Genomic DNA, 26,567 nt, shown 5'->3' on the forward strand with positions numbered 1-26,567 from the left:
TGCTGAAAGCATTCATGCAGACTGAAAGCTGGCGACTTATGCTGTTCCTGAGGGCAGTTATTCATGTGAAGCTGACTTTAAATTGTTCTCACTAGCAATAAACTACATTCCAGAATTAGTATCTTTTCAATGTCTCAGCCTTGTATACTTACTGATGTTAAGGAGGGGTCCATTACATTTCCTACCCTGTTCCTTTTCTTTACAAGCAATTACGCACTTTTGAGAGGTGTTTAGACGGTTTTAGTGTCCCAGTCACTAAATGATTTAGTTCAGTCATCATCTAATTATAGAGTATTTAATCAGATGAAGTGGTTTCTGGCCGCTTGGCGCTGGGAGCCCCTGTTGCCCAGAACCTAAGTATTTATAACTAGGTAAGCTTTCTGTCATCAGAGATCTTCTATTTACAGGGCCCGGCACAGCATGTTACACAGCAGAGGCTCCAAATGCCACCCCGACCGCCTCACCGCAAGGCTGCCGGCGGCATCTCTCCGGGAGCCGGCCGCTCCCCCGGATCCGTCCGAGCTCGGCCCGCCTTGGCAGCTCCTCCTCAGCTCCCCCTCTCCCCTCGCAGAAGGCCTTGCCGCCGCTTCTCCCCGACAGCGACCGCCACGTCCCGGATCCCCCCCCGCGGCCTCCCGCCTCACAGGCCTCAGGGGCGGCCGCCCTGCTCCTGCTCCGGCCCGGCCGCTCTCCCCCGAGCTGCGGCGCCGCGGCGGTGGTGGTGTGGAGTAGGGAGGGGCGGGAGCGCCGGGCCCGGCAGCCGCACCGCGCTGGGGGCCGGCGACTCCTCACCCGCCGCCGCCACGTCGGGCTGCCCGTCTCTGGCAACATGGCCGCCGCCCGGCGCCGTCGTCACGTGTCCCCTACTTCCCCCGTCACGTGACGCCGGGACCGGAAGCGGCGCGGCCCGGCCTCCCCCCTGTCCCGGTGCCGTGGCCGGGCCGCCGCGGGGGCAGTGGCTGCCATGAGGTGGCTGCGGGAGGTCGGGCTGCGGCTGCGGCAGCGGGCGCGGGGTGCCGAGGTGCTGCGGGAGACCTGCCGGCAGTACCCGCTCTTCTGCTGCCTTCTCCTGGGGCTGGGCGCCGCCACCCTCCTCCTCAACCGGTAACCGGGAGGGCTGAGGCGGAGCGGGGGAGCCGGGCCCGGTGTAGCACTGGTACCTTGTCAGGCGGTAATATTTCCTTCCTGTTTGTTTATAAGGTATCTTCACGTTTTAATGATCTTCTGGTCGTTTGTGGCTGGTGTCGTCACCTTCTACTGCTCGTTGGGGCCGGATTCCCTCTTGCCCAATATTCTTTTTACAATAAAATATAAACCCAAGGTAAATATGTCTGTTAACGTTCTGGTGCTTTCTTTAAATTAGGAAGAATTTATATTGGGTAGCAATTTTTGTGTAATTGTAGGTGCTTGCAGAAATACTGCACATCAGTACAGCTCATCCACCAACTAATAGATGTTGGACTCGATGATTCCAAGGGTCTTTTCCAACTTAAATGATTCTATGATTCTATTCTATGTTTTGTAGCAAATATAAATGATTAAGACTTTGGATTCTTCATACTGTGACTCTATAGTATGAGTCTGTACATTTCTACACAGTTCTATCAAATCTACATATGTATGTAAAGCCAGTTGTTGGGACTGATCGTGGATGTTAATTTCTGCTTCGCTCATTTTTCACTTTGGGTATTTGAGTAGCAAGTGGTTGAGAAATTACGTAGTTGTGCTCTCTTTTATTGAGGCTTTTTCTTTTCTAAAGATGCTCGCTCTTTGGCGAGCCGGTGCTGAGTCGTCTTTGCTGATTGTAGTCGAACTTCTTTAAGTGGTACTGCATTGCAAAGGAAAAAAGCATTCCCAAGGGAAATTGCTGTTTTCTAACTTAAAGTGGTTTAATGTAGAATTTCATATGACTAAAAATGTTATAGTTGCAGTAGTTCAAGGCTATAAGTAAGGCAAGTTCTGTAGAGAAACCAGCTGTTTTCTGTTACTGGACCAACTGATGTACGGGGAGATGACTGGAGATGTGAAAGGATATTTATCCCCTTGAACTTTGTTTTAGTGGAAGCAATTTTTCTGTTTGGTTCAGTTGTTTCTCATACCATGCTTTGTTTTCTTGGTTTTCCTGATTCTCCCTGTTCCTGGGAGAACAACTTTTGTCTTAATGCTGTTCAGTTCTCTGTAATTGTATACTCGAAAAGAAAATTCACGAATGTGTCATTATATTAAGAGAGTCGTCATTTTGAAGAATGTAAACTTGTCCAAATATCTTCTCTTAGCAATTAGAGTTGCCGGAGCTATTTCCCCACGGTCACAGTTGTGCTGTATGTGGCAAGGTCAAATGCAAGAGACACAGGTAAATTAAATACATGTCACCGGTAAGCTTAGTATTTCTCACATTTTGCACATATCATTAAGAAACTTTCGGTTAAATATTGTTATGTCAACTTTTCCATGCTCTCCTACAGACCTACTTTGCTTCTGGAAAACTATCAGCCGTGGCTGGATCTGAAAGTGCCTTCTAAGGTTGATGCATCACTGTCAGAGGTAATTGCTGCTTCATTTCTTTAGTACCCTGAAATTCAGTGAGTTTTTGTTACATATCTCTTAGACTTATTACTTCTGGTTCAGTAGATAGTTAAGATGTGCTTCACATGTATGTTAACTTGTTCCTGTAAAACTCAAATCAAAAGAAATATATGCCTGCCAGGAGCAGAGAGGTGAGATGGCCTACGTGTTAACACAGATGTGACTGTTCCTGTAGTATCGTGCCTAGAACATAGAAGAAACATCTATGTAAATTGGGTAGCATATAGGTAAGAACAGTTATAATTTAACATGTCCGATTCTTGAAAAGTTAAGGATTTCGGCCTGCTTAGTTTGTTGAAGTGATGGTTAAGAGATGGTTTGCTCCAGCTGCGAGACTTCTGTAATGGAGATGATAATGTGATGGTGGCTATTTAAAATCATCAGACAAAGTGCTAAGGTTTGAAGAAGCCAAAACAATTTATTGTCATTTAGACAATTATTCTATCACCCGATGACCCCTCCGCACCCAGGAAGGGGAATCGGGTTAAAAAAACAAGGAAACCCGGGGGCTGAGGTTTAAACAGATTTAATCGAATAATACCACGTGATTAACGTTGATAATACTAAAGAACCAAAACTGATCCTGATACCAATATAAAATATACAAGGATTATACTTAGCCAGTGCTATCAGCAGGAAGCTGTGCACTCCCAGCAGTGGACAGCAAATGTGGGACACTGGGAGTGCTACGGCTCCGGGAGGAAGGGAACGGCTCAGGGGTCCGGCACCGGGGCAAGAAGTTCTCAGGTTCGCAGCCGTAAAGGAAGAGGGAGAACTCCTCAACAAACTTTCTAATTTATATTGAATGTGACGTTCATGTTATGAAATAATCCTGTTGGCCAGCCCGGGTCGCACTCCTCCTCATCCCTGCACCTGACAAGGCTCAAAAGCACTGAGACCTTGAAAGCCATAGCTGGCTATAAAGTAAATATTTTCACAAATTCAGACACTAGAGTCTTCTAAAAGTGCAGTTTTCCCAAGCATTAGAAGAGACCTTACTGAAAAGTAAAATTACTGAAAGAGAAACTGTGTCGCTCAAACCAAGACACAAAGCCGTAATAAAATCTATATAAAAAAATAAATTAGTGGATTACTCAAAGAAGAATAGCATAAATACCTGTTTTTTTTAATGAGACTGTAAATCAGGAATTTTGCTTTTTTTTTTTCCTCTTTAAAAAGAGCTATCCAAAGAGCAATTTTTCTTTGGGTTTGTGTTTTTTTTCCTTGATTGGTAATTGATGAAATATATTTGCAGCTAAATAGATAATATTTTGTCCTTTTTTAAAGCTAGGAAAATATGCAAGCACATAGGCAGCTTAATCTCCATTTATTTAGAATTCCAGCTTTGGAGTTCTGTGGTAGGAGGATGAACAATTGGCGTATCAGAAATGAGAATATTCTTGTGTGTCAGCTCTTGCAATTAACAATATGGTGTATGAAGACAAAACTGTGTGCATTTGTGTTATAAGCTTAACACTTTAATTCAGCTGTGCGTGATGGTGTTCTGGGCATGGCCCACAGCAACAGTAGAAAAAGAATGAAAACTTTAAGGGAAGGGAGGGATGGACAGTTGAGAAATGCTTTTAAAAAAATACAGATAACAACCTGTTGACTTCCTTTGGTTTAATGGAGTGACTTCCTGTGCAATTTCAGAAGCAAACATTTATTGTTTTAAAATTACTTAATTAATTTTTTTGAAGAAGTTTGGGCTCAAGTGTATTAAAATAACTATATTGCTGAGTATCATTTCAATAGGCTTAGTTTTTTAAACCTCTCGTTTTCATAATAGCATGTAAAATACATGTTTCTATGCATGTAATATTTTTAGAATTTTGGATAGTAAATAGCTGTGACGGTTTACCAAAGGATGTGGCAAATGCTGAAGAACTGGAAGTTTTCCTGTTTAGCTTATATGGGAATTTAATGATAAAATAATTATTAGTGGCATGTTATTCATAAGAGATACGAGTAGACACCATAGTTATCTTCTAAGACTGACCTTTAAAATGTGTTGCTACACATCAGCATTTTGTATTTGCTTGCTGTTGCTGTAGTTCTGCTCTTACCAAAGTGGTGAGGGGTTTTCTTTGCTGTTTCTTTTTACTTCGGTGGCATGTCCCTGGCCCTGCTTTATTTAGCTTTTGTATATCTATGCCGTGTTTCTCATTCCTTTCTTTTCTTTGGGTGCTTAACAAGAGGGAAGTGCCAGACCTGAGTTGTGTGCCTTCCTGGGGCAGTGAGCCAGGGTAATCATCTTTGATGGACCCAAACAAGCAGTCTGTTTCAGACACCATTTTCACCTGTGTAGGATACTACTTGAAATGAGAAATCTCATTGTGTTGTTCCCCACTGCAACTCTTCTGTACAGGTTAAAAGGGTAGCAGGGGCTCTGCCCACACCGTATTCCTCTTCATCATCCGCTCTGGGGATGCGGCAGGTAATGCGTGCCTGGAACTGGATTGCCTGCTTAGGGTTGGAAGGAGACACTGCTCTTATTTTCTTTTGTGGGTTAGTCATACATTAGAGGGAAGCTGATACGATGAAAACTGAATTAAGATTAATGAGATTCTAAAGGAGTGCTGCCTGCTTCTAAAAAGCAGATTCTTCAAATACTTGAAATAATCCTAGGATTTTTTAATTCTGGATTAGTTTTTCTAGTCCTTCTTTTGCGGGTTGAAGAATTCTGTCAATGTTCTCATTTCCAAATGTTTCTAATTTGAATCAGTTGTATAGTCTTTAAGCTTGTGTTTTCAAGTGCTTACAGAATAATTTAATACACGCTCAAATGAGAAGAAATCCAAGTTTTTCTCACAAGTATGAATTTTTCTCTCTTGGATTCTGATCACGGTTTGTCTCGCTTTGCAAATTCTTAATCTTTTGCAGCCTTGTTTTGGTTACCTAGCTGCTGTACATGGTTTAGAATAATAAGAGAAACCTGTGCATTGACTTTCCTCCTCCCTTCTTTTATGTTTGTTATTATAGTTGAATTCTAAACTGCCTCAACCATGCATCTGTCAATACTTGATAGTTTAGACAGTATCCTGTGCAAAAATAACGTAGTGACCTACGTATAATTTTGTTTCCAGTTCCTAATCCATTGTGCTTTATGTTAGTTTCCCCCTTATTTTCTTTCTTTTTGAATTAGGATGTGATATTTGTTGGTCAGTTTTATGTTGTATATAATTTCAGGTGTTACAGATTGTATAATGGAGAATTTAATTCTATTATTCAGTTAATGAACTCAGCTCTTCCCCTACAGTCTCATTTTTGCTGTGTGAGGGATGATTGCAAGTCAGATCTGTGGGAAACTGCTCAGCTACTCTTGATCAGCGTCATGAAAGAAATGCCATAGTGGATCAAGGTGCTGTCTGTTGATCTCACAAATTTTTCTTTATTTCTTAAATTCTCAGGTTCTTGACTTGATTATGGGACCAGATTATTTTTTATTTTCCAAAAATGAGAAATGGACAAATGCACAACGAGAAATCAGTTACTGTCTGAATGTGCTCCTTGCCAGTCCCGAACTCCTGTAGAAGCACCGTGCCCTGCATCCTTTCTTATGGGGAATCCCTTGTTCTGCCCTCAGGAAGTGGTCTCGGCTATCTAGTTATACCATCTTTTAAGGCTTTTAAAATTGTCTTTGCGGTTTACTTATCAAATCTTTGCTCCCTTCCAATCTAATTGGGCCTGGTAATTACGATCTGCTACTGAATCATTCATCACTTGGCTCTACAGTTCCTCCTCCTGACAACTAGTTCTGTTCTATGGCAGTCCACAGAGAGCTTCTCACAGCAGCACTAAACTGACTGGCTGGCAGCGTTGCAGTGCATGCTAGAAAAGAAATTCTCTTTGTTATTTCTTCAGCTGCTGCTTATATTGCTACCTGCTGCATTTGGTTTTACACTTACAATCTCTTTCCAATTCAAATCCGCTTGCAAGTAGTAGAACCAGTCATTTTGCAAAATGCTTGAAAAATAGGTAGGCTTTAAGTGAAATGACTCATCATTTGTATTCAAAACTGGAGAATAATACTTTACAGAAAAGGAAACTTCTTATCATTAGCTGTCATTCTTTGAGATGTCCTATCTACTTTTGGCATGTGTGTGTAGTGGGAGCAATTGAGCTTGAATAATATTATTGGTCTTGCTAGAATGGAAGTGGGTACACATGTCTTGCTTTCTCAGTGCTTTACGAAAGTGCAGTGGATGATGTGACAGGTGTTTTTTTTTTTTCTGACTTGCGGAATCACATCGATACAGTCTCAGGACTCATAGCGTTCATAGGAAAACTGCATGGACTGTATGCCTTGAATTCCAGTTACTGGCAGTCAGTTGCCTATTCCTTGAGTGCTTCTATTTTGCATTATGGATGATTTCACACTGTAGTGCTCTCTTAGCTTCGGTACAGCACCTTGGTGCAATGGAGCATCATCCATAATTGCCTCTGCCATGCCATGTGTTTAGTGAATGCGCAAATGGGGACTGCCTTCTGTGTGTCCAGGATCAAGGCATATTTTATTAAGGCCTTATAGAGAACTTGAGTTCTAGTAGGACATGTCTTGACCTCCAATATTGGGACCAGCAATAGGGACTTCCAAGTGTATTTTGAGTGAGTTGTCTGTGTCTGTGCGTACTGCCTCTGTGTCTTTGGCTAGTGGGATTATCTGCACGGCATTGTCCTGTGGAATCATTACCGTAAAGCGTCCCCTTATAGTGTGGCTGTGGAAGCAGGAGATAACAAGGGAAATGCTAGCAAGTCTGTGAAATAGTTCGGGTGGAAGTCAGTTACTAGAAACATGGGTTGAATATCAAGCCTTATCCAGTGTGGGATGGGTCATCATGTCTTGCGTCTTTCCTTCTTTCCTTGCTGATTTAATAACCGCAGGAAGGAAGATGATTCTCAGAACCACATGTGTTTGGCTTAGCTGGCAGTAGGAATGAGATCTCTCACTGTTGGAAACAATTCTTCTATTGGCTTTAGAAGCCTCTGGGCTGTAGATGAAGGCTGCTACCAGGTTATGTTAGCAGCTGATGAACTGAAATTGCGGTGCCATGTGCCTGACGGACCGTCTGTCAGTTCTAAAGTAGTAGTCATAGATAAAGAAAGCTCTTTCAAGAGGAGTGCATTGTACTCTCTCTGAGTATGCTGTCTTGTGCGTGAAGGCTGTCCAAATGCATTTTCCTCTCCAAGCGGAGGATGGTCTGCTGTCCTTGTTCTTGATGTGGAGGTGCATAGCAAAAGTGGAGGGAGACAGAAAAGGGATCCTTTAACAGGTAGACGCAGAGATGGATTTTTCTGCATGGCTTTGCTTCTGAAAGGCAGTTTTTTGACAGATTCTGCAGTTTGAGCCCCGAAAGAGGTTTATTTTGTTAGAAACTCTGCATGAACAAAAATAATGTTGCAATACCTGTGAGACTGAGATTTCTGTGGAGTAAACTGGTGGTTTATATACTGGCAGTGCTATGGAAGGCATGAGGGAAATTGTGTTCAGTAGTCTGATCTGTTGCTGTGTTTGCTGACTGGAGCTGGATATGATCTTCCTGTTGTCTGAAGATTAACTTCCAAAGAAGATTCTCTGGGATTTCTTGATCTCTTCTGGCTTGGGAAGTAAAGCATCTGTTGTCATCTCCCCCCACCCTTCCACCCTACTTTTAATGGAAATATGATTGGGGAAGGAGGAGGCGCCACTTATCTTACCTATCTGTCATCAACACATGATCATATTACAGTTTCAAGGTCTGTTACTGCTATAGCACATATGGGTAGGAGAAAAGACATTGATAGCTTTGTGTGGTCCACAACACTCATCTAAAGTTATCTCAAACTGGAAAACATCCCTTCAGAGAGAGGGTGAAGGAAAAAAATTAATCCTTCATGCTTAAAAACAAAGGGAGGAAAATCACTGAAATGGAACAGCTGCAAAAGCGAGAATATCTTATAAAATTCGAGTAGGTGATATTTTTAGTAGTGAAGACAAAAAAAAGAGTATTCATCAACTGCTCAAGTCTGAAGAATTGAGAGGAATTAAAAAGGCTGTGGTGTGCATTTTACTGAGGTTGCTTTTATAATAATGAGTGGAGCAGAGGCATGTAGCGCCCTAAAGATAGTATAAATTTAGCAAGTCTTGAATTCTTGTAGTGCACACAGTGTGAATGAGTGCAGCAGCAAATCTTGTAAGAAGAGTAATACTTATTTTCATAAATGACACTTGTATATCAGCTGTTACGTTCAGCTTTCCTTTCAAACAGATTTTACATTTTTCTTTGAGCACAGTGACTTCTTTTGTAAAACCTTTCCTTCTGTAGAATATGGCACAGCAGCCTCACGTAGCAGCACACGTATTCGCTCTTATTACCCTGATTGTTACTGATGCTGCCAAGCACAAACTGATCTCTAAAGCAGTTATTCCAACTGAGGTATCGGCTGCAACAGGAGAAGGTAGTGTGGAGTACATCTTGGGGTTATAGTGAAGGAGGAGAAATCTCAAGAAAATGTCATCCTTCATAGAATCACAGAATGGTTAGAGTTGGAAGGGAGCTTAAAGATCATGTAGTTCCAACCCCCTGCCATGGGCAGGGACACCTCCCACTAGACCAGGCTGCTCAAAGCCCCATCCAGCCTGGCCTTGAACACCTAGAGGAATGGGCAAAGGTAGCCTCTCTGGGCAGCCTGTTCAGTGTCTCACCACCCTCAGAGTAAAGAATTTCTTCCTCATATCTAATAGAAATCTACCCTCTTTCAGTTGAAAACCTATTGCTCCACTCCCTGATGGAGAGTCCCTCCCCATCTCTCCTGCCCCCTTCAGGTACTGGAAGGCTGCTATAAGATCTCTCGGAGCCTTCTCTTCTCCAGGCTGAACAACCCCAACTCTCTCAGCCTGTCCTCACAGGAGAGGTGCTCCAGCCCTCTGATCATCTTTGTGGCCTTCCTCTGGACCTGCTCCAACAGGTCCATATCCTTCTTATATTGTTCTTCCTTCTTGGCATTGTCTGGTGTTTTCCTTTCCCTTCAGAAGTTTTCTTTTTGCTAATCATGGTGCAAAGACTGTTAACAGTTATTTGAGACTTCTGTGTAGGTGTAAGGAGAGGTGCCAAAGCTGCAGTCTGGCTAGCAGTACACCTTGTGTGTATGGTGGTGGCAGCCCCTTGATTGAACAGGGACTGTCACCTTCCCTGCTGTGACATTGAAAGCCAAGCTGAACTAGGGCGTGCCTGTGACATGCCAGCAACAGCACTGGTTCTTCCTGATTAACCCAGGTTTCCTGGCATGGCAAAGGCAACCATGGGCTTGGCCTGTGAGGAACAGGTTTGATGGAATGGGTGGAGGAGATTCTCCTACAGAGATCCATGTAGGTGGGATATACAGGGGGTAGGAACAGGAGAGAGAAGGCCATGAGGATACATGTAGGACAAGGACTTTGGGAAGCACTCTGGTTTGGGCTTCAGGAGATGGCTGGACCATAAGGCAGGATTTGTTGAAAGCTGTAGTTCAGGATGTGGAGGAGGAGAGTGGCTTTCCTAGGAATTGCTTTTTAGGATTCTTCTTTTGCTGTCTTTGTGAGCGGTGAGCATACAGGATCAGCTGTCCCACTTGAAGGGTGGGGGAGAGTTGGAAAAGGTGGAGGTTTGGGTGAAAGGGGGTGGAGGTGTGTCGAAGTATGGGGTGGGTAGCTGTGCCTGTGGGAGACTCCATCAGGAAAGAACAAGGACTCATCTGAAAAATAGCGGAGGGCTGTTTGAGGTAAGATTACATTTTTCATAGCATTTGCCTACCAGAGTGGCCATGGCACTGTCCTTCATGTTGTCAATTGTACTAGTGGCAGCTGTTTCGCCTTGATATCTGATGAAATCATCACTTTGTTGCTGTTTGCCCAAAGTACTAGTTATTATGCAAAATGATTGATCTTACAGTAGGATCGCAACTTACACATTTGTACGTTAAAGTTTTATGATGTATGAATTATGTTCTATGAGTTTTGGAAGGTGCTTGTGTTTTTAACTCATCTAACAAGGATTTATAGTAAACTGTTTTATTGTGTAACATGGTTGTCTTTGTTCTGCACAGGTGCTTGAATTGGTGCTGGAAAACTTTATTTATCCATGGTACAGGTATGAGCTTTATCTAAAAGTTACTACTTAAGTGTTCATCAAACTGTTCAAGAAATAGTCACCTGAAAACAAACATTTCTGTTTCTTTAGTAAAAGTTAAAGCATACTTTTAACTGCTATATTTTCATCATTTTATTGCCTCTTGCTGGAGTAGAGTAGATCTTTTAATAATTTAGGCACAATAGAGGTGGTTCTGAAATTTGTATTTCATCCTAAAACCCCTTTCAGATTATTCACTTTTATATGTTAACTTTCTAATAACTCTTACGTGGAAGTACATATGGCTTGATTAAAACCTGCGTAAAAACTCAAAAACCTCCGGAAATGTATTTCCAAATTAGAAGCATACTGATCTTTCATATTGCTTTTAAAAAAAAAATAATGACTTTAAATTTTTTTAAAACAAAAATTCCACTTTTAATTAATATAGAAAAAGTGTTTTGAATACATTTTGTGGCCACCTTCTTCCAGAGCATCTGGTGATTTGTTGAGTTTTAAGGTTGTGAGTGGTTATGCTGAGCTGAATAGAGTAGTACTGTGTAAATAACTTTAAAATACTGTACAAACAAAAGACTTAATTCTTTTTTTTTTCTTGTACCTTTATATATTAATTAGTGCTTCAGAGTAATTTTTAAGAAGATATTAAAAATATTTTTAATTGATCATGCTGGCATTAATGTGTTAAAACAACATTTTGCCTGAATTCTGAATTTGACTTCTTCGTTGGATGGAAAGGTTTGGTTTTGTGCTATAAGAAACTTACACCTTTTTTTCCTCTTACTCTGTGCTGGGTTTTTTCTGTCTCTCTGGGATCTAAAACTTTCTGGTCATACTTCTCTGCCTGATTGGTTTTTAGTTGTGGCTGATACCCGCATGTATCCCACCTGTCTTTGTGTGATGAAGACACTGAAGTATAAAACTTAACTGCTTATGCTGACAGCAGAGGGAGCTTTAGCACCATGCATTGTGAATGACCAAGTTGGAAAGCTCAAGGTTTTTAACTTTCAAATATGGAAAACTACAGCACGCTCCGTTGAGCTGTTTGATAAAGTAACAAATGCTGGGGAACAGTCTTCTGTATTTCTTAATTTGAAATTAGGTAGGTTTTTTTGGCTGGTGGAAGGTGTCTTCAGTGTCTGTGTTTTGGACTAGCAAGGAAACTTGGATTCCACATATTACTTACATCTCTGACACCCAAGACCGTGGAAGTCTGGAATACATTGTATGGCAGGCGTAGTAATATGCATAGTTAGAACTACAGTGTGAAATATACTTGGTGTGGAGCCAGCCAGGCTATATTCTGCTACATCTTGCCCTCTGGTGAGCTGTTCCGGCACAGTTTTTAGTTTTACATGGCTGCACCTCTAAATTTTGAACCAGCTCCATAAATTCACACCATGCTGAGCAGACCTAATAAGCTTTCCATGAACCTGAAGTACAGGGAGTTCAGTGAGCTGTGATGTAGTGGTATCTAAGTAATTCTGCAGGAAACAGCTTGGTCCTGTAAGGCTTACTGGCTTCAGCTTTAACAGTAGTAATGTCAGATTTAGTCTCATTCCCTCTAGACGTTCAGGTGTTTATGTGCTTTCTTGTATTTCCAGCAACAGTGATGGAGGAAGGCCTGAGCTGGGTGTCTGTGTGCAGCTGTCTGAGGTGTCTCTCGTAGAGCGTGTTAATTCTGACTTTTCCTACTTAGATGTACATACACTGTTTGTATAGCTCAACTCACCTGGGAGAAAGTACTCTTGCATTCGTGAAATGTTTTTTTCCTGAGCTAAAAAACCTCACTGACTCTGGATAATTCTTTGCAGAGCCAAATCGTAAGCCTTTGCATCCAGACTGTCCTTTTTTAGCAGTGTGGGTAATCACCAGCAGGCAATTCAGACTTGCCAGACTCTGTTGGTAAAACACTTCGCTGCTTTCCATTGCAGAAAAGTCTGGGCATGATTTCTTATGCTAGCTGCCCTTTTCCCCCACTCTCCCAAGTGAATGGAAGTTGTGCAGAAGCTATCTATCTTTTTTTTTTTCTTTTCTTTTTTTCTTCTTTTTTTTTTTTATTATTTTATTTTATTTTTTGTGCCCTGCCAGCTGATGCTGGCTTGCAGCACCTTGCATACTCTGGGCATTAGAGAAGTAACATGACGTGTCTCACTCATAAGCCTGAAGTAACACTTGCCAGAAGCGTATGTTGCAAAATCAAATCATAGATTCATTACTCAGGAAATAAAGTGCTATGGGCAGGGAAAAGCTGTGTTTAATGTTTGTTTCATTAAAAAACTGCATAAGAATTTGTAATATTTTATTAGCAGGTTAAAATTTAGAGGCAAAAATCCCTAAAACCGAATCAGTTTAAGGGAATGAAGACTAGAACTTAGAATCCAGTGAACTCTGCTGAAATTGGTAGTTATAGCTATGTTAAATTTTTGTTAGGTATTTTTCAAAGTATTTATACTGGTTGTATTTAAATATTTGCATGCTAAGAATTTTTTCATCTATATGAGAAGAATGGTGCATAGTTGCAAGTAATCCAAGTTCGCAGAGCTACAAACACCGGTCTGAGTCTATTGCTTATACTGTATGCTGTATAATAAAACTATATAATATCTTGCTTGTACCAACCTCATTTTAAATAGGAGAGTTTAAAGTTTGAATGAGTCACTCTATGCTTACTGAATTTTTTTGGTCATTAATGCTACTGTAACTCCAGTTCTCTCAGGTTAGATTAGAATCCAGTAATTACCACGTTTTTGTAATACATTATGATGAAAACATTTTTCTTTGATAGTGACTAAAACCAGTTGTTTTCACATATGGAGCCGCTTGTATTTTAAATGTAAGTAACACAAGAAAAAATCAGGATTTTTATTGAGTTACAAACCGTAGCTTTACAGATTTATCAGCTTGCGACTTATTTTCTTCATCTTTTTGATAGAGTTGGCCAAATTTCGTAAGAATAATTGACACACAGGGGAAAAAAAAAATCAGTATTTGTATATGGTTTTCATTTATCAGTAGATCCCATCAGACTTTGCATGCAATAGCACTTGGGTGTATCTCTTTTTGAGACATTGGACTCAGTAACTGTTTACAATTAACAAAATGAGCCTTTTTCTTTTAGCAGATCTCTCTGTTACACTGACAGTTGTGTTTTTAAGTTTTTCCTCAAATTCTGGGAAAATGCAGCCAACTTGTAAAATGTTTCCAAGCGAGTCATTTGGACCTTCCCCTGTGTCACTAGAGATTTGAGATTTTACAGGTTCTTGATGTTTGTTTGTTTGGGTTTTTTTTTTGGTGTCAGTCTTCAGTCTGCTGGTGATTAAAAGAATGTCTCTGCAAACCTGTGGCGCGTTGTGAAAGTACGTGGCATAAAGTCATGTCCAAGTAGAATTAGCCAAGATACTGGTTATCCAAGTGTCAATAGAATAACAACTTCTTGGTCCAAATTACTTCATGTATCTTGTTGTCTGTCAAATACTAGTAATACAGTCATACAATTTATTTGCTAATCCCTTGGCTTCCTTTGACAGTGTGGGTATTTGCTAACCGTGTTGTTTCCAAAATGTCAGCTGCTGATCTTAAAACAAACCAAACCTTCCCCTACAGTATCCTTATCTGCGTATGATTAGCTGTTGGAGGATGGTTGTATTCCTTATGCCAGGCTGCTTTCTTTGAGGTGCTTTTTCATGCAATTAGTTGCATACTTTGACCGTCAGGTCACCAGTATCTGTACCTACCAGTTCATCTTCAATGTGCGTTTGAATGCTGTATAACCCAGGCTTAACATGGCTCTAAAAAATCAGACACTGAATAATGTAAAATGATGGTACAGGATACAATTTTATTTTTCAAATGTACCGTTGTTGCTTGTACTGATTTTTTTTTTAAATGCAAATAATGATTGCATTTACTATATACGCAAAGTCATTTATTACCCAAAACTGTGATAGCTTTTACATATGGTCATTGGCTAAAGCAGGATGTAACTTTCTTTGCTGTGTCATTACTCAGCTATTATAATGCAGTTTTACTAATACCTTTAGTCATACTGCAATGTCCATATATATTTAAATGCTTTTAGATTTTTATTTTTTCTGTTGCATTTTGTGAAATGCTTTTATCGTGCTCTCCTTTTATACTCAGTTTAGTTGAAGTTTCTGTGTTGAAGACTTGGTGTATTTCCCATTTTCATTCAGTTTCCCAAAAAAGACATGGAGTTAGGTATTTTTCTTCATGAATTAACTTCAAGTATTTTTATCATGATTTTTCACCGAACATGCTTTATTGCAGCAGATGGAAACTGGCAAGCCAGATAAAAAGTTTAGATGATATTTTGACGTAGTGATTTGGGAATCTGTTTAAATTCTTTCTTTCTTTCTTTCCATGCAGAAACCACGTTAAATAATTTCAGTTCTGTTCCAAGTGGCTATAGGTTGAGGTTCTTGTTTTGTTTTCTTTGTAATTGATGGTTTCACCTTTCGTGTTACTTCAAAAGTAGATCAACTTTTCAAAAAATAAGTTCTGTCATTTGTCAGTTTCCTGTGCTATACTTACCTTCTAGGAAATGTCAATCTCTGTTTAGACCTGGAATAGGCCCAATTTTATATTTAAAGAGAATATTATTGTATTAAATGGCATCGAAGTATTAGAAGTTGTTGAAAAAATACCAATGGAAGTTTTCTGTTGGAAGAAGCTGAGCTGAAGTACAAGGGATGTACCTATTTCATTAAAAGCTACATGAGAAACTACAGATTTTGTAATAAAATCTAAACAAAAGAGGTTAACAAAGCCAGATTTGTACTAAAACAGAAGAAAATGATTTGAAATCTTGGAGTCTAGAAGGTCTTGCAGTATGCAATACGAACATCCAATTTTGATGAGTTCAACTGGGCTATGTCCTTGCTCTTATTTCAAAGGCTTTGCTGATATTAATTCAGTTTCACTTCATCATGCTGAACTAGGAAACATTCACATATGGGGAAACTAAGTTAGACTTTACTCGATCAAAATCATGCAGACAGTATATTAGAGCAGGACTTGGAATATAATTCCAATTTACTGACATATTTCTTAAGCCATTGTTGTGTACAAACATAGTGGGAATGCTGTGCATTTTACTCAAATAGAAGACTGCTTACTCTCTGCTCACGCTTGGTAGCTTTCATTTCAATTAATACCAGTTGCAGTGTCGCTGTTGAATGTTCTTCTGCCAGCTTTTAGTAGTGCCAAATGTAATATGGTTGGATTAATATAAATGTACTTTATTCTTTTTTCTTACATGACATGCTTTACAACACTGCAGAAACATTACTGATGATGAATCCTCAGTGGATGAACTGAGAGGCACGCTGCGGTTTTTTGCATCTGTGTTAGTTCGGAGAATTCACAAGGTAATGTGACTTAAAGGTGTTAACGTTGCTTTTTCATCAGAAATAACTGATATCCATCTGTAGCGAGTTCTTTTTAAAAAGGCACTTCCAAAGTCAGTTTTAAAGAGAGTGTAGGCAGTTTCCATCTAAGTTTCTTGTTTGTACTATCTGTTCCCTCCTTAATGGAGATTATCTCATTCCTGGTTATAAACCTTTTTTGCAGATTGATCATTGGAACAGTTCAGCGTCAGGTTGGACATGGCTTTGAGCAACTTGATCTAGTGAAAGATGTCCCTGCCCATGGCAGGTGGTTGGACTAGATAGATGGTCTTTGAAGGTCCCTTGCAACCCAAACCGTTCTATGATTCTTGCAGATGGATATATTTTTTTACACCAGTGCAAGTCATTATTAAAACGTTGGGATGATCTTTTCGCTGTTTTTTAGTGACTTAATTCAAGCGGAAGCAATTTTGAGAAATATTGAAAAAGAACTATTAGAAAATAGCTGGAGTCTTCAGCACAGGAACTGGAGTGCTGAGGCAGGAAAGACATGGACCTGTTGGAGGAGGCCCAGAGGAGGGCCACAAAAACGATCAGAGAGCTGGAGATCCTCTGCTATGAGGACAGGCTGAGAGAGTTGGGGTTGTTCAGCCTGGAGAAGAGAGGGCTCCAGGGAGACCTTATTGCGGCCTTTCGGTATTTAAAGAGGGCCTACAGGAAAGATGTGGACAAACAGTTCAGTAGGGCCTGTTGCGACGGGACAAGGGGTAATGATTTTACACTAAAAGAGGGAAGATTTAGGCTTGATAGAAGGAAGAAATTTTTTACAATGAGGGTGGTGAAACACTGGAACAGGTTGCCCAGAGATGTGGTAGATGCCCCATCCCTGGAAATGTTCAAAGTCTGGTTGGATGAGGCTCTGAGCAATCTGATCTAGTTCAAGATGTCCCTACTCATTGCAGGGGGTTTGGACTAGATGATCTTTAAAGGTCCCTTCCAACCCAAAATATTCTATGATTTTATAAAATGGTTAGCAGTGTACTTGTCTCATAGCTTCTGCTTGCTTGACTTCTTTAAATGTAGACAAGGTCCTTACGTTGTCTAGAAAGAATAGACTGTCATTAAGTTAGTATCTTACTATAAGAATTAAACCGGGTATGGTTCTTATATTAAAGTAGTTCTTAAGAAACATTCTGAAGACTAAATATTCAAATTTTTTATTCTCTGTGTTTAATATATTAGCACATATACTCTGTTTTCTGGTAAAGTGCTTCAAGCCTGTTTTACAGGAGCTGCTTCTAAGTTTCTAGCTGTTTTAAGCAGGAAGAGTTGCTAACTCAGCTTCCAGATTTATTCAGTGCTGGCCCCTCTGTTGGAGCGACTACCATAAATGCGTGTCTTTTTCCCCCCTCCTTAGTAACAGCAATGTTTCCCGAGCTACAAGTTGTACATGTACTCTGTCACAACTGATTAACAGCCTGATTCTGTCCTTGTTATATATCAAATCCAGATGACTTTCTTGCTTACTCTAACTCAAGCATGCTGCTTTTTAAAGTGGACACGGGGGAAAATTGAGAAATGTCTGTCTAGCGCAGACATTACCTGGAGGTGTGAAAGGGGAGTAAATATTTTAAAGTAAAAATCTAGAGCAAGGTCTTAAAACTTCATTGGGCGTTGTAATGCATGCAGGTCTTAATTGCCTAAATCCATTGTTGATTCCAAAAAGGATGATGTCTCCTCTGTTGATTGTGTAATAAGGTACTAATTGTGTTATCTCAGGCTAGCTATAGCATCCTTAAATAGAGTATTAATTTACCATATCTGCCTTTGACAGTAATGAGGTAAATGTAATATCTTTAGTTCTATGTATCTGGGTAGACAACATCTGCAACAAAAACTCAAGGCATATAGAAGTATTAAGCACTGTCAGGGGAACTACAAAATAAAAGCCATCACAGAAATGCACTTCTCTTTACAAATGTTTAGAGTTATTTGTGTCCATCCTACAGAACACTATCTGTGCGTGAAGTGGTACAGGTATCTCACACCGAAAAGATACTCAAAGTAACTTTACGTTTTGGAACAAAACTGAAGCTTGGCATGCTCAGTCATGCAGGCGAGCACTGTGTCTCATGCCATGCCATATTTTTCAGCTCATACTTTTTTTTTTTTTGCTGAACAAGTGTTTCTGTGTGTGCACGTGCCCATGTACAGATTCAGACAGCCTGAACTAATAGCTGTGATGCATATACTACTAAAAATTTTATGCGTAGAAATCGGTTGATAGCCAAGTTGTAAATAAAATACCAACTTTTTGTCATTTTAGGAATCCTGGTTTAAAGCTGCAGTAGTTAGCTGAAAAGGGTTATGACAGTATGTTTTGTAGCCTTTCAGCTCTGGTACAGTGTCCTTTATAACCTCATTTAAGGAGAAATTCATCACTGACTGCAAAATAAAATAGTCGTATCTTTGCCAAACAGCTGTACTTTGATTTGAATTTATTATTAAATGCTTAAAAGCAGTAGTTCTAGCTAATAGAGATAAATTTGTTAAATTCAGGAACTACTATGTGTAAGAAAAAACAGACTGCTTTTTTCCTTTTTTTTTTAGGTTATATCTTTATACTTATTTGCCAAAGAATCTTTTACTTTTGAATTAACACTTAAAATTATGAATTGCTTCAGTGAAAATAATGGTTTTGTTATCTGCTTAAGGCTGTCTAGGTGGATTTTTTGAGGCGTATGTGTCGAACAAAGTAACAAAGAAACGTGAAAACCCTTTGTATGGTGTGGTGTAGATGGTCCTACATCTGGTTAAAATTTTTGTCAACAGTCGATAGCGTCTACTACGGTGTCGATAACAATTCGCTTGCTGGGCTCTTTGGCTTACCTCTGCAGGAATAAACACTGCCCCATCCTTATGGTCCACAGGAAACTCTGGATTTATTGAAATAACTGTTGAAATGCGAGTCCCAGGGTTTTTGAGGATGAGCAGAAGCTCCTACTTTCTTGCTTGTAAATAGGAGTTGGCCTTAATATATTTAGTTACCTTTAGGCAGTTCTAGTCAAGTACACCAGCTCGTCTAGGCTGGCCAGGCTGGGTCGTAGCTGTGCACCTCAAATATTACAGGGGAGTGTGCGGGAATGCATGCTGTTCTCCTTTTGCAAATGAATAAACCCCCAGCTTTTCTCTCAGCTCTGGTGGCCTTTGCAATTACACTGTGTCTTTTCCTGATTGGCAAGAAGCACTTTTCTGCTTCCGTTTCATTACTTAAGAAGGTCTTTATTTGACTTAGTGTTGAGGAGGGACAAACTCTGTTAGGAAAGAAACTTGTTCCGAAGTCTTAAATGTTGAACGTTTGCAACTATGTTTCTGCTTATCTAAGACGTCTTATGCTCTTGCTTAAGATAAAGGGCATGCAGAGCATAAATCAATTTCTAGATACGTTTCTGCGGAAGCTACTGCAGCTGATAAAGAAGAATCCCGTGAAACTGTACAGGCTGGGGACTGACTGGCTGTGGAGAGAAGCTCTGCTGCAAAGGACCTGGCCCCGTAGTGGGCAGTAAGCTGAATATGAGCCCGTGGTGTTTACTGTCAGCAAAGAAGGCCAGCAGCATCCTGGGCTGTATTAACAGGAGCAGAGCCAATCGATCAAAGAAAGTGATTATCTGCCTTTACTTGGTGCTCTTTAGATGGCATCTAGGGTACGGCATCCTATTTGGGGCTCTCCATTACAAAAGAGACAGCGATAGAGTAGAGCAAGTTCAACCATGGGGCCGCCCAGGTGGTTGGGACTGGAGCATGTGACCTGTGAGGCTGTGACTGCCTTCGTCTCAGGAAATGTTCAACGCTGGGGTGGATACAGCCCTGGGCACCCTAATCTGAGCCTGCTTTGAGCAGGAGGTTGGGGTAAGACATCCTGAGGTCCATTTGTGCCTGAATTGTTCTATAATTCTCCTTTCATTTTCGTAGCCATCAAGGAAAGTGTAAATGCAGGACTCCAATACAGTCTTCGATTAAATCATACGTGCTTTTTGTTCGGCTTATGCGCAGCATCATGCGATATCGTTGTTGTCACTAACAGTTGTCTTGACTCAGTAACTGAGATTCTCTTTTGGTTCTGCCACCACCTGAGCTGTGACATTTTTTCTGCATATACGTAGAGTCTTTTAGGTGCTTTTAGTCCTTGTGGACATGACTGATGAGGGTTAAGGTACTAGAAGCAGAGCACAATCAACTGGCTTTTGGTGGTGGTCAAATCTTCATGTAGAGCTGGGCTTCATATACTGTGACTTGGAAATCAAACTGTGTTACTATAATTACTGTAATGGAAGAATCATAATGGGAGCGAGTTGGCAATAAATGTGTTAACAGTATTGTTTATGGCATTTAGTTCTACATGATATGTGCTTTGCCCAGAAGAGTGAGCATACTGTCAGTCCATCTAGAGAATTCATGGGGTTTTTCTTAAGAGTTCATTTTATGGTTAGAATGGGGACATACAAGCAAATGAATATGTTTGATAGTTATCGTCTGTAATGAATGTTGGGAAAAAAAAAACCCACTGTAATGATTCTCTTGTTATTTTAAACCTGTTGCTTAGGTGGATATTCCAACCGTTGTAACAAAGAAAATGCTCAAGGCAGCAATGAAACACATCGAAGTGATAGCCAAGGCCAGGCAGAAAGGTAATGTAAAGACTTAATATACTGTCAGTTTCAAAGAGCAAGTGTAAATATTTCTCTTTGCGTGTTTGTTGTTATATTTGCTAAATATTTCCATCTTCACTGCCTTGTCTTAAAAAAAAAAAAGTGATCCTTTTGCATTTTTCTTCTGGAAGTTGCAAAGACAAATAGGGAAAAAGTTACAGTGCAAATAATCTCTTGGACTTCATGATTTTCATTTCCCCGCATTGAAAATACTAAATTTCCTTCTCTGTATGGTAAACAAGAACGTGGGGTTTTTGTCTATTCAGAGCAATCAAGATCATTTAGCAATGCTTCTCGAAGTTTTTCCTCTGTATTCCAGATAAGCAATTATAAATGAAAGGATTTGCATGTCTATGCACTGTACTGTAACTGTAACTCCTACAGCTAGAACGATTACACATCTGCACACTAACATGAGCAATTAGTGGAGTTGTTCAATCTGTAAAAGTTAGGTTTATCTTTATTAAGACGTGGAGAGACTTTGAGCAGTAGCATATTTAATTATTATCCAAAGAAAAATATCTTCACAATCCTAAGGTAAAAATTATATTAAAACTGCACATTGAAGGAGTATTTGGAAAATAGAATACTTGCTGTTGGAAAACAGTTATCTTTATTTTTTTCACTGGCTGCGTTCCATGATCCTGTATCTACTAAATGTGGTTTCATTCAACTTTTAGGCATAGATGTTTACTTTCACTGGAGTCATGAACTTTCCTCCCTTCCCTCAAAACGTCTGCTTGATATCCATAAATACGTTCCATTGGTCCTGCGAGTAGCGGGTATGAATAACATGGATAATGAGACCTAGTGTGATCACGTTAGCTGGTTTAATGGCACAACAGTAATTTCAAGATACTAGATGATCTTGCAGTGCTGTTTATGCCAAATCTCGTATTTCCTTTGATTTCTACTAAGGAGCTGGAAACACTTCTCTTTAGCAGCAAAGAACTTGATTTTAAATGTACGACATTGAAAATATACCTATTTTCTTCAGTGTTTTAAAGGAAAAGACTTGTTCCCTGAGGGCAGATATGTGAAGTAGCAGCTGAAAATGACTTTTAGCAGCACTTTCTAGTAAATGTTGCTAAACCAGCCACCTGTAATATGTGGTTCAGAGGCAACTTTCAGGCCTTGCTTTGGCTACTAGTTGAGACTAGCCCTTTCTGTTGGTTTATTTCCTTTTTTCTTACTCTTCCTACCCTTATGGCTCTTAGTAATTCCTCACAATTTGCACAGACCATGATTCATTACCTGTCCTTGCCAGAGAGCGCATTCCTCCTCTCTGCTTTTAGTGGCGCCAACCGGGCAGATTTCTTAGGCAGAATACATTCCTGCATCCCCCGTATCAGCTGATACCGTTCATGGTTCTTGCTTGTGAAGGACAAGCTAGCAGCCTTCTGTACTAAATTCAACATGCTGGAAACAAGCTTTAACCTTCTAGATAGCAGGTATGTATTAGGTACCTGACCTGTGTGTGCCTGGTGTGGTTCTTGGCATGAGGCTGTGCCAGGTTGCTAATGCAGCTAGGTGTGATTTATTATGGCTCAGTTCTTGCCTTTGAAGTGATTTGAAGGGATATAAGCCTTGCTTCTAATTAACATGTATAGTTTTTATTCTGATAAAGCAGGTATTCTTTCCAGTCCGTACAGCTGCTTGTAAGAGGCAGCGCTCTTGCAGATCCCCATGATGGTTTTGGTTTGATTTACTCTGTGTTTGAAATGTGTGTTCCTTCACATTTGTTTCTAAATGTTCTAAGCAGGAAACAGATATAATAGGGCTGAATAATAGTTTTTAACTTTACATTGCTTTCAAATTGTGCTGTAAGCAACTCGATAGGTAGAAGTCCAGTAAATGGGAGTCCATGAAGCAGGTCAGGAAAAAAGCAAGTAGAGGCAGACATTAAGCAATGCAGTTTTTTAGAAGAATCAAGATGTTAAGTTCCTCAATAATTATAAATGAGAAAACATTCTGGAAACCATGCAAACTGCAGTTGTTTGGTGAAGGAATTCTTATTTCAAGGCGAGCTTTTATTTTTACATAGCCAGGCTTCAAAGTCTAAACCAAGGTTCTTTTGTAAAGTTTTGACATTGTATCCCTTTGGCAGTGGTATATTAACTTTTTAGCTCAAATGAAAAGCAATCATCTCTTATTTCACAATAAGAAAAAGCTGAAACAACTCGTAATACTGTTTTTTACTTGCAGTAAAAAATGCAGAATTTTTACAGCAAGCTGCTTTAGAAGAGTATGGGCCAGAACTCCATGTTGCTTTGAGAAGCCGAAGAGATGAACTGCACTACTTAAGAAAACTTACTGAACTTCTTTTTCCTTATATTTTGCCCCCTAAGTCAACAGAATGCAGGTATAAAAAATATTTACAATTGTATTCTTTAATGTATCTGCATACTACGTAGTACAATAATTTTGGGGAATGAAAGAATGAACTCCCCAAGAAGTCATTCTCCTCATCCCTCCTTCCTGACCCTCTGCTTATCATTTTTTTTGATTGGTCTTTAAAATATTCTAGCATGCTTAAGGTATTACTAAATACTGAAATACTTCCTAGTAAAATATAATGGCATTCACTTCACTTAGAAAATTATGTAATCTATTACTAGTTCTGATTTTTGTCTGTCTTTTGTTTCTTTTCAGATCCCTGGCTCTTCTGATAAGAGAGATTCTGCCTGGTTCTGTTTTCCTTCCCTCAATGGATTTCTTAGCTGATCCTGTAAGACTTGGGGCGCAGGAATAATCTTAATTTATTCACTGTTTTCCTACTAAGTATGTTGTGGTAAAGCAAATGATGGAGAATGACTTACTTGCTGTGCATTTTGACTGGGTAAAAGAAAAAGAAATCTTGTGGCCAGTGTTTTTGTTTGTTCATTAGAACTGGTTTCAGTGCTTAACTGACTGAAATACAGTATTGGCATGGTCTCTTAAGAATGTGTTTTAATGAAGGACTACAATTCCTGTCAAATGGGAGAATGCTGTGCTAGTGTAAGCACCTTCAAATTGCTAGAACTACATTTAAATAAGGGCTCAATTACTTGAACTCTGGCTGTATGTGTCTTTATAGCAGTGTAAGTAAACCAGCCTTTTTTCCAGCTGTATTGAAATCCATGATTTTGTCCTTAATTCTGCAAATAAGCGGGCATTTATTTCTAAAGATGGAACGCTGCCATCTTTGATTTTATTCATGCACGTATTTTAATAGGCAAAATTACAATACTTATGAAGTATTGAAAGTAGGTGCAAGCAGAAAATACTGTAGCTGTGGAAGTACAAGTAGTTCATTAGATCTGCACTAACAGTAAAAATACTTTGTAGGGCTTTCCTCCACTGGGTAAAGAATGTTTCTGTGCAGGTCTCTTGAGAAATTCCCTGATAGTAAATACTTTTAGACCACTGAAGGTTAATCCTCAAACATGTGCTGCCAGGCTTTGTTGTTTTTAAAAGTATTAATGTAGTCACAGGTTTAAACTTGAGCATAACATAGTAGTGAAATGATTTTAATTAATTTGCTGAGTTACCTTAATGGTAATTTTGTATTGTGTTTTCCTGCAGGACACTGTCAACCATTTGCTACTGATCTTTATTGATGATAGTCCAGTGAGTACTGACAAAATTAAAACAGTAGTAATTTGTTCACCCATTAAGGAAGCTTTTTTACCCAATTGTCTCTTACCATTTTTTTCTACAGCCTGAGAAAGCAACTGAACCTACTTCTTCACTGGTTCCATTCCTTCAGAAATTCGCAGAGCCAAGAAATAAAAAACCATCTGTAAGCAAAGGCAACACGTAATTCCTTTCCTGTTTTGATTAAGTGTTTTACTTCACCTGCTGGTTTTGTTCTACAACTCCTTGCATTATTTACGTACTCACTGAAAGTTTGAAAATTGTCTGATTGCATTTTTAACCTTCTCAGGTCCTGAAACTGGAGCTAAAGGAGATCAGAGATCAGCAAGACCTTTTATTTCGGTTTATGAACTTCCTGAAACAGGAAGGGGCAGTCCACGTGCTGCAGTTCTGCTTGACTGTAGGTAAGATTGCATATGTCTGCTGAGGTATATTTGATGATCTTTGAAAGATCTTCTAAGCTTTTGCTTGAAGACCTTTTAAGCATTTGCACGTTGAAGTGAATATTCGGTCTCAGAACCCAGGCGGCATTGTTAAGCAAGAGATTACCTTTCAGGATCTGTGTTTGCTTCCTTTAATTAATGTCCTGATTCTTGAATGCTAATCTTGGCAACATTAATGTGAGTGTGGACTGTAGGTCTTAATTGTATTTCTGTTTATTGATAAAGATTGGAAGTTTTAAAATAGAATATTCTTGTAAGAAAAAAGTTCTGGTCGCTGATAGAAAGTACAGCTGCCTTTTTTAATATGTGGTTAATAAAGTATTAGTACAATGAGCTGTTCATCACGAAAAGCTTCTTCTGTTCTTTTAGCTTTAAAATTCTGATTTCTGTAAAGAATAGAAACATAACAGGAACATTAAAGGTGTTGAAACGTTCTATTCAGTAACCTGTAACTTGGTTATGAAGCATGCGTTCGGTTTTACCATTACACAAGTGTTGTTTGAAAAGTCTTCTGTGTTCTAATGGTAAGGTTTTCTGTGAAGTTTCTGTAAGCTAGAGTGGTTTATTTCACGTTTTTTGATCAAATAGTAGTTAATCACTGACTAAAATAATGATTTTTTTGTTGTTGTTGTTGTTTTTGGTAAACAAGTACTTCCATGTATTTTCAGGGAAGTAATAGTTATGTCTTCATATCCCAAGTATACATCAGGAAGATGTGAAATTAAATTAGACAGACTTTATCTTATAAAATAACTGCAGAAATCATTAATCATTACATAAGAGAAATATAAATAATTTCTGTGCATGCAGCTTCTTATGTGCTCATAATGCTTCCAAACATACTGGCTTTCTGTCAGAAAAACTCCTCACCAAAAAGAACCCAACAAAGCGATTACTTTTTCAGTGCTGGTGGTACCTGCAGGGCGTTCTAAGCTGATCCTTCTAGAGCTCTCTAGACCTCCTTCCGTTAGCAGGAAGGTTACTTAAACTGTAGCTATTGCCCATGATCGAGACTTTTTTCTGCGTAAACCTCAGGACTTTCTCCTTCTAAAATTCTCTTGCATTCTCATAGGTGGCAAGTCTGTATATTAGCTTATAAAACAAAGAATGAGATTTAGGGCTCTCACGTTATGCTGTCCCAAACTATCTCCTGTAGGTGGTCCTTCACTTGATAGAAGTATTTTGGATAAGAAGCACTTACTGAGGAAAATAAACCCCAAAAAATCCCAGAAGGGTTTCTGTCTGTTAATTGAAAAATCAATCAAATGCTGCTACTTTATTTCCCCTTCTTTCTGGCCAGTAGTCGTGGCATTAAGAGGATGGGCCAATAAATCAAGTAGGATTGCACAATAATTGCGCTGAATAGAATTTTTATTTTGCCAGGAAAAGTTCATTCTCAAGTTAGTCTGATAATATAGATAATATTGAAAACATTTTGATGAGTTGGGTTTTAGGAGTGAAATAGCTGCAGAATAGGCAGATGGCTGGTATAACGGGCTGTTGGGGCTCTGTGTGTGTCTAGCGTGAACTGTAAATCGTGCTAAAAGAAAACTATAATTTACAGTTTGGTAATTTAGGAAGAAAAAGTTCATTCTTCTGATTTGTTCTGCTGCCAGGAACAATTCCATGGATTTATCCTTACTGTGATAAGTAATAATTAGGCTTAATTGCAATATATTTTTATTAATAATTTTATGAAAAAATCTGAATTATAGTCAA

General features: G+C 39.4%; 1 protein-coding gene across 2 annotated transcripts in view; it reads left to right on the forward strand.

Annotated features, from left to right (window-relative positions):
* Positions 1 to 430: 430 nt before the first annotated feature.
* The window catches only part of SNX14 (sorting nexin 14), a 56,487-nt gene continuing 30,350 nt past the window's right edge, over positions 431 to 26,567 (forward strand). For both annotated transcript variants that reach the window (XM_063330048.1, XM_063330049.1), the window contains exons 1-12: positions 431 to 1,104; positions 1,201 to 1,321; positions 2,277 to 2,353; positions 2,466 to 2,544; positions 10,651 to 10,694; positions 15,994 to 16,081; positions 20,664 to 20,748; positions 22,975 to 23,131; positions 23,422 to 23,497; positions 24,334 to 24,378; positions 24,470 to 24,550; positions 24,695 to 24,809. In XM_063330048.1, coding sequence (XP_063186118.1) covers positions 965 to 1,104; positions 1,201 to 1,321; positions 2,277 to 2,353; positions 2,466 to 2,544; positions 10,651 to 10,694; positions 15,994 to 16,081; positions 20,664 to 20,748; positions 22,975 to 23,131; positions 23,422 to 23,497; positions 24,334 to 24,378; positions 24,470 to 24,550; positions 24,695 to 24,809 — 1,108 coding nt within the window. In that variant the 5' untranslated portion in view covers positions 431 to 964. The remainder of the gene's footprint in view (positions 1,105 to 1,200; positions 1,322 to 2,276; positions 2,354 to 2,465; positions 2,545 to 10,650; positions 10,695 to 15,993; positions 16,082 to 20,663; positions 20,749 to 22,974; positions 23,132 to 23,421; positions 23,498 to 24,333; positions 24,379 to 24,469; positions 24,551 to 24,694; positions 24,810 to 26,567) is intronic.

Source organism: Chroicocephalus ridibundus, chromosome 3, assembly GCF_963924245.1.
Source record: "Chroicocephalus ridibundus chromosome 3, bChrRid1.1, whole genome shotgun sequence".
Classification (NCBI taxonomy): Eukaryota; Metazoa; Chordata; class Aves; order Charadriiformes; family Laridae; genus Chroicocephalus; species Chroicocephalus ridibundus.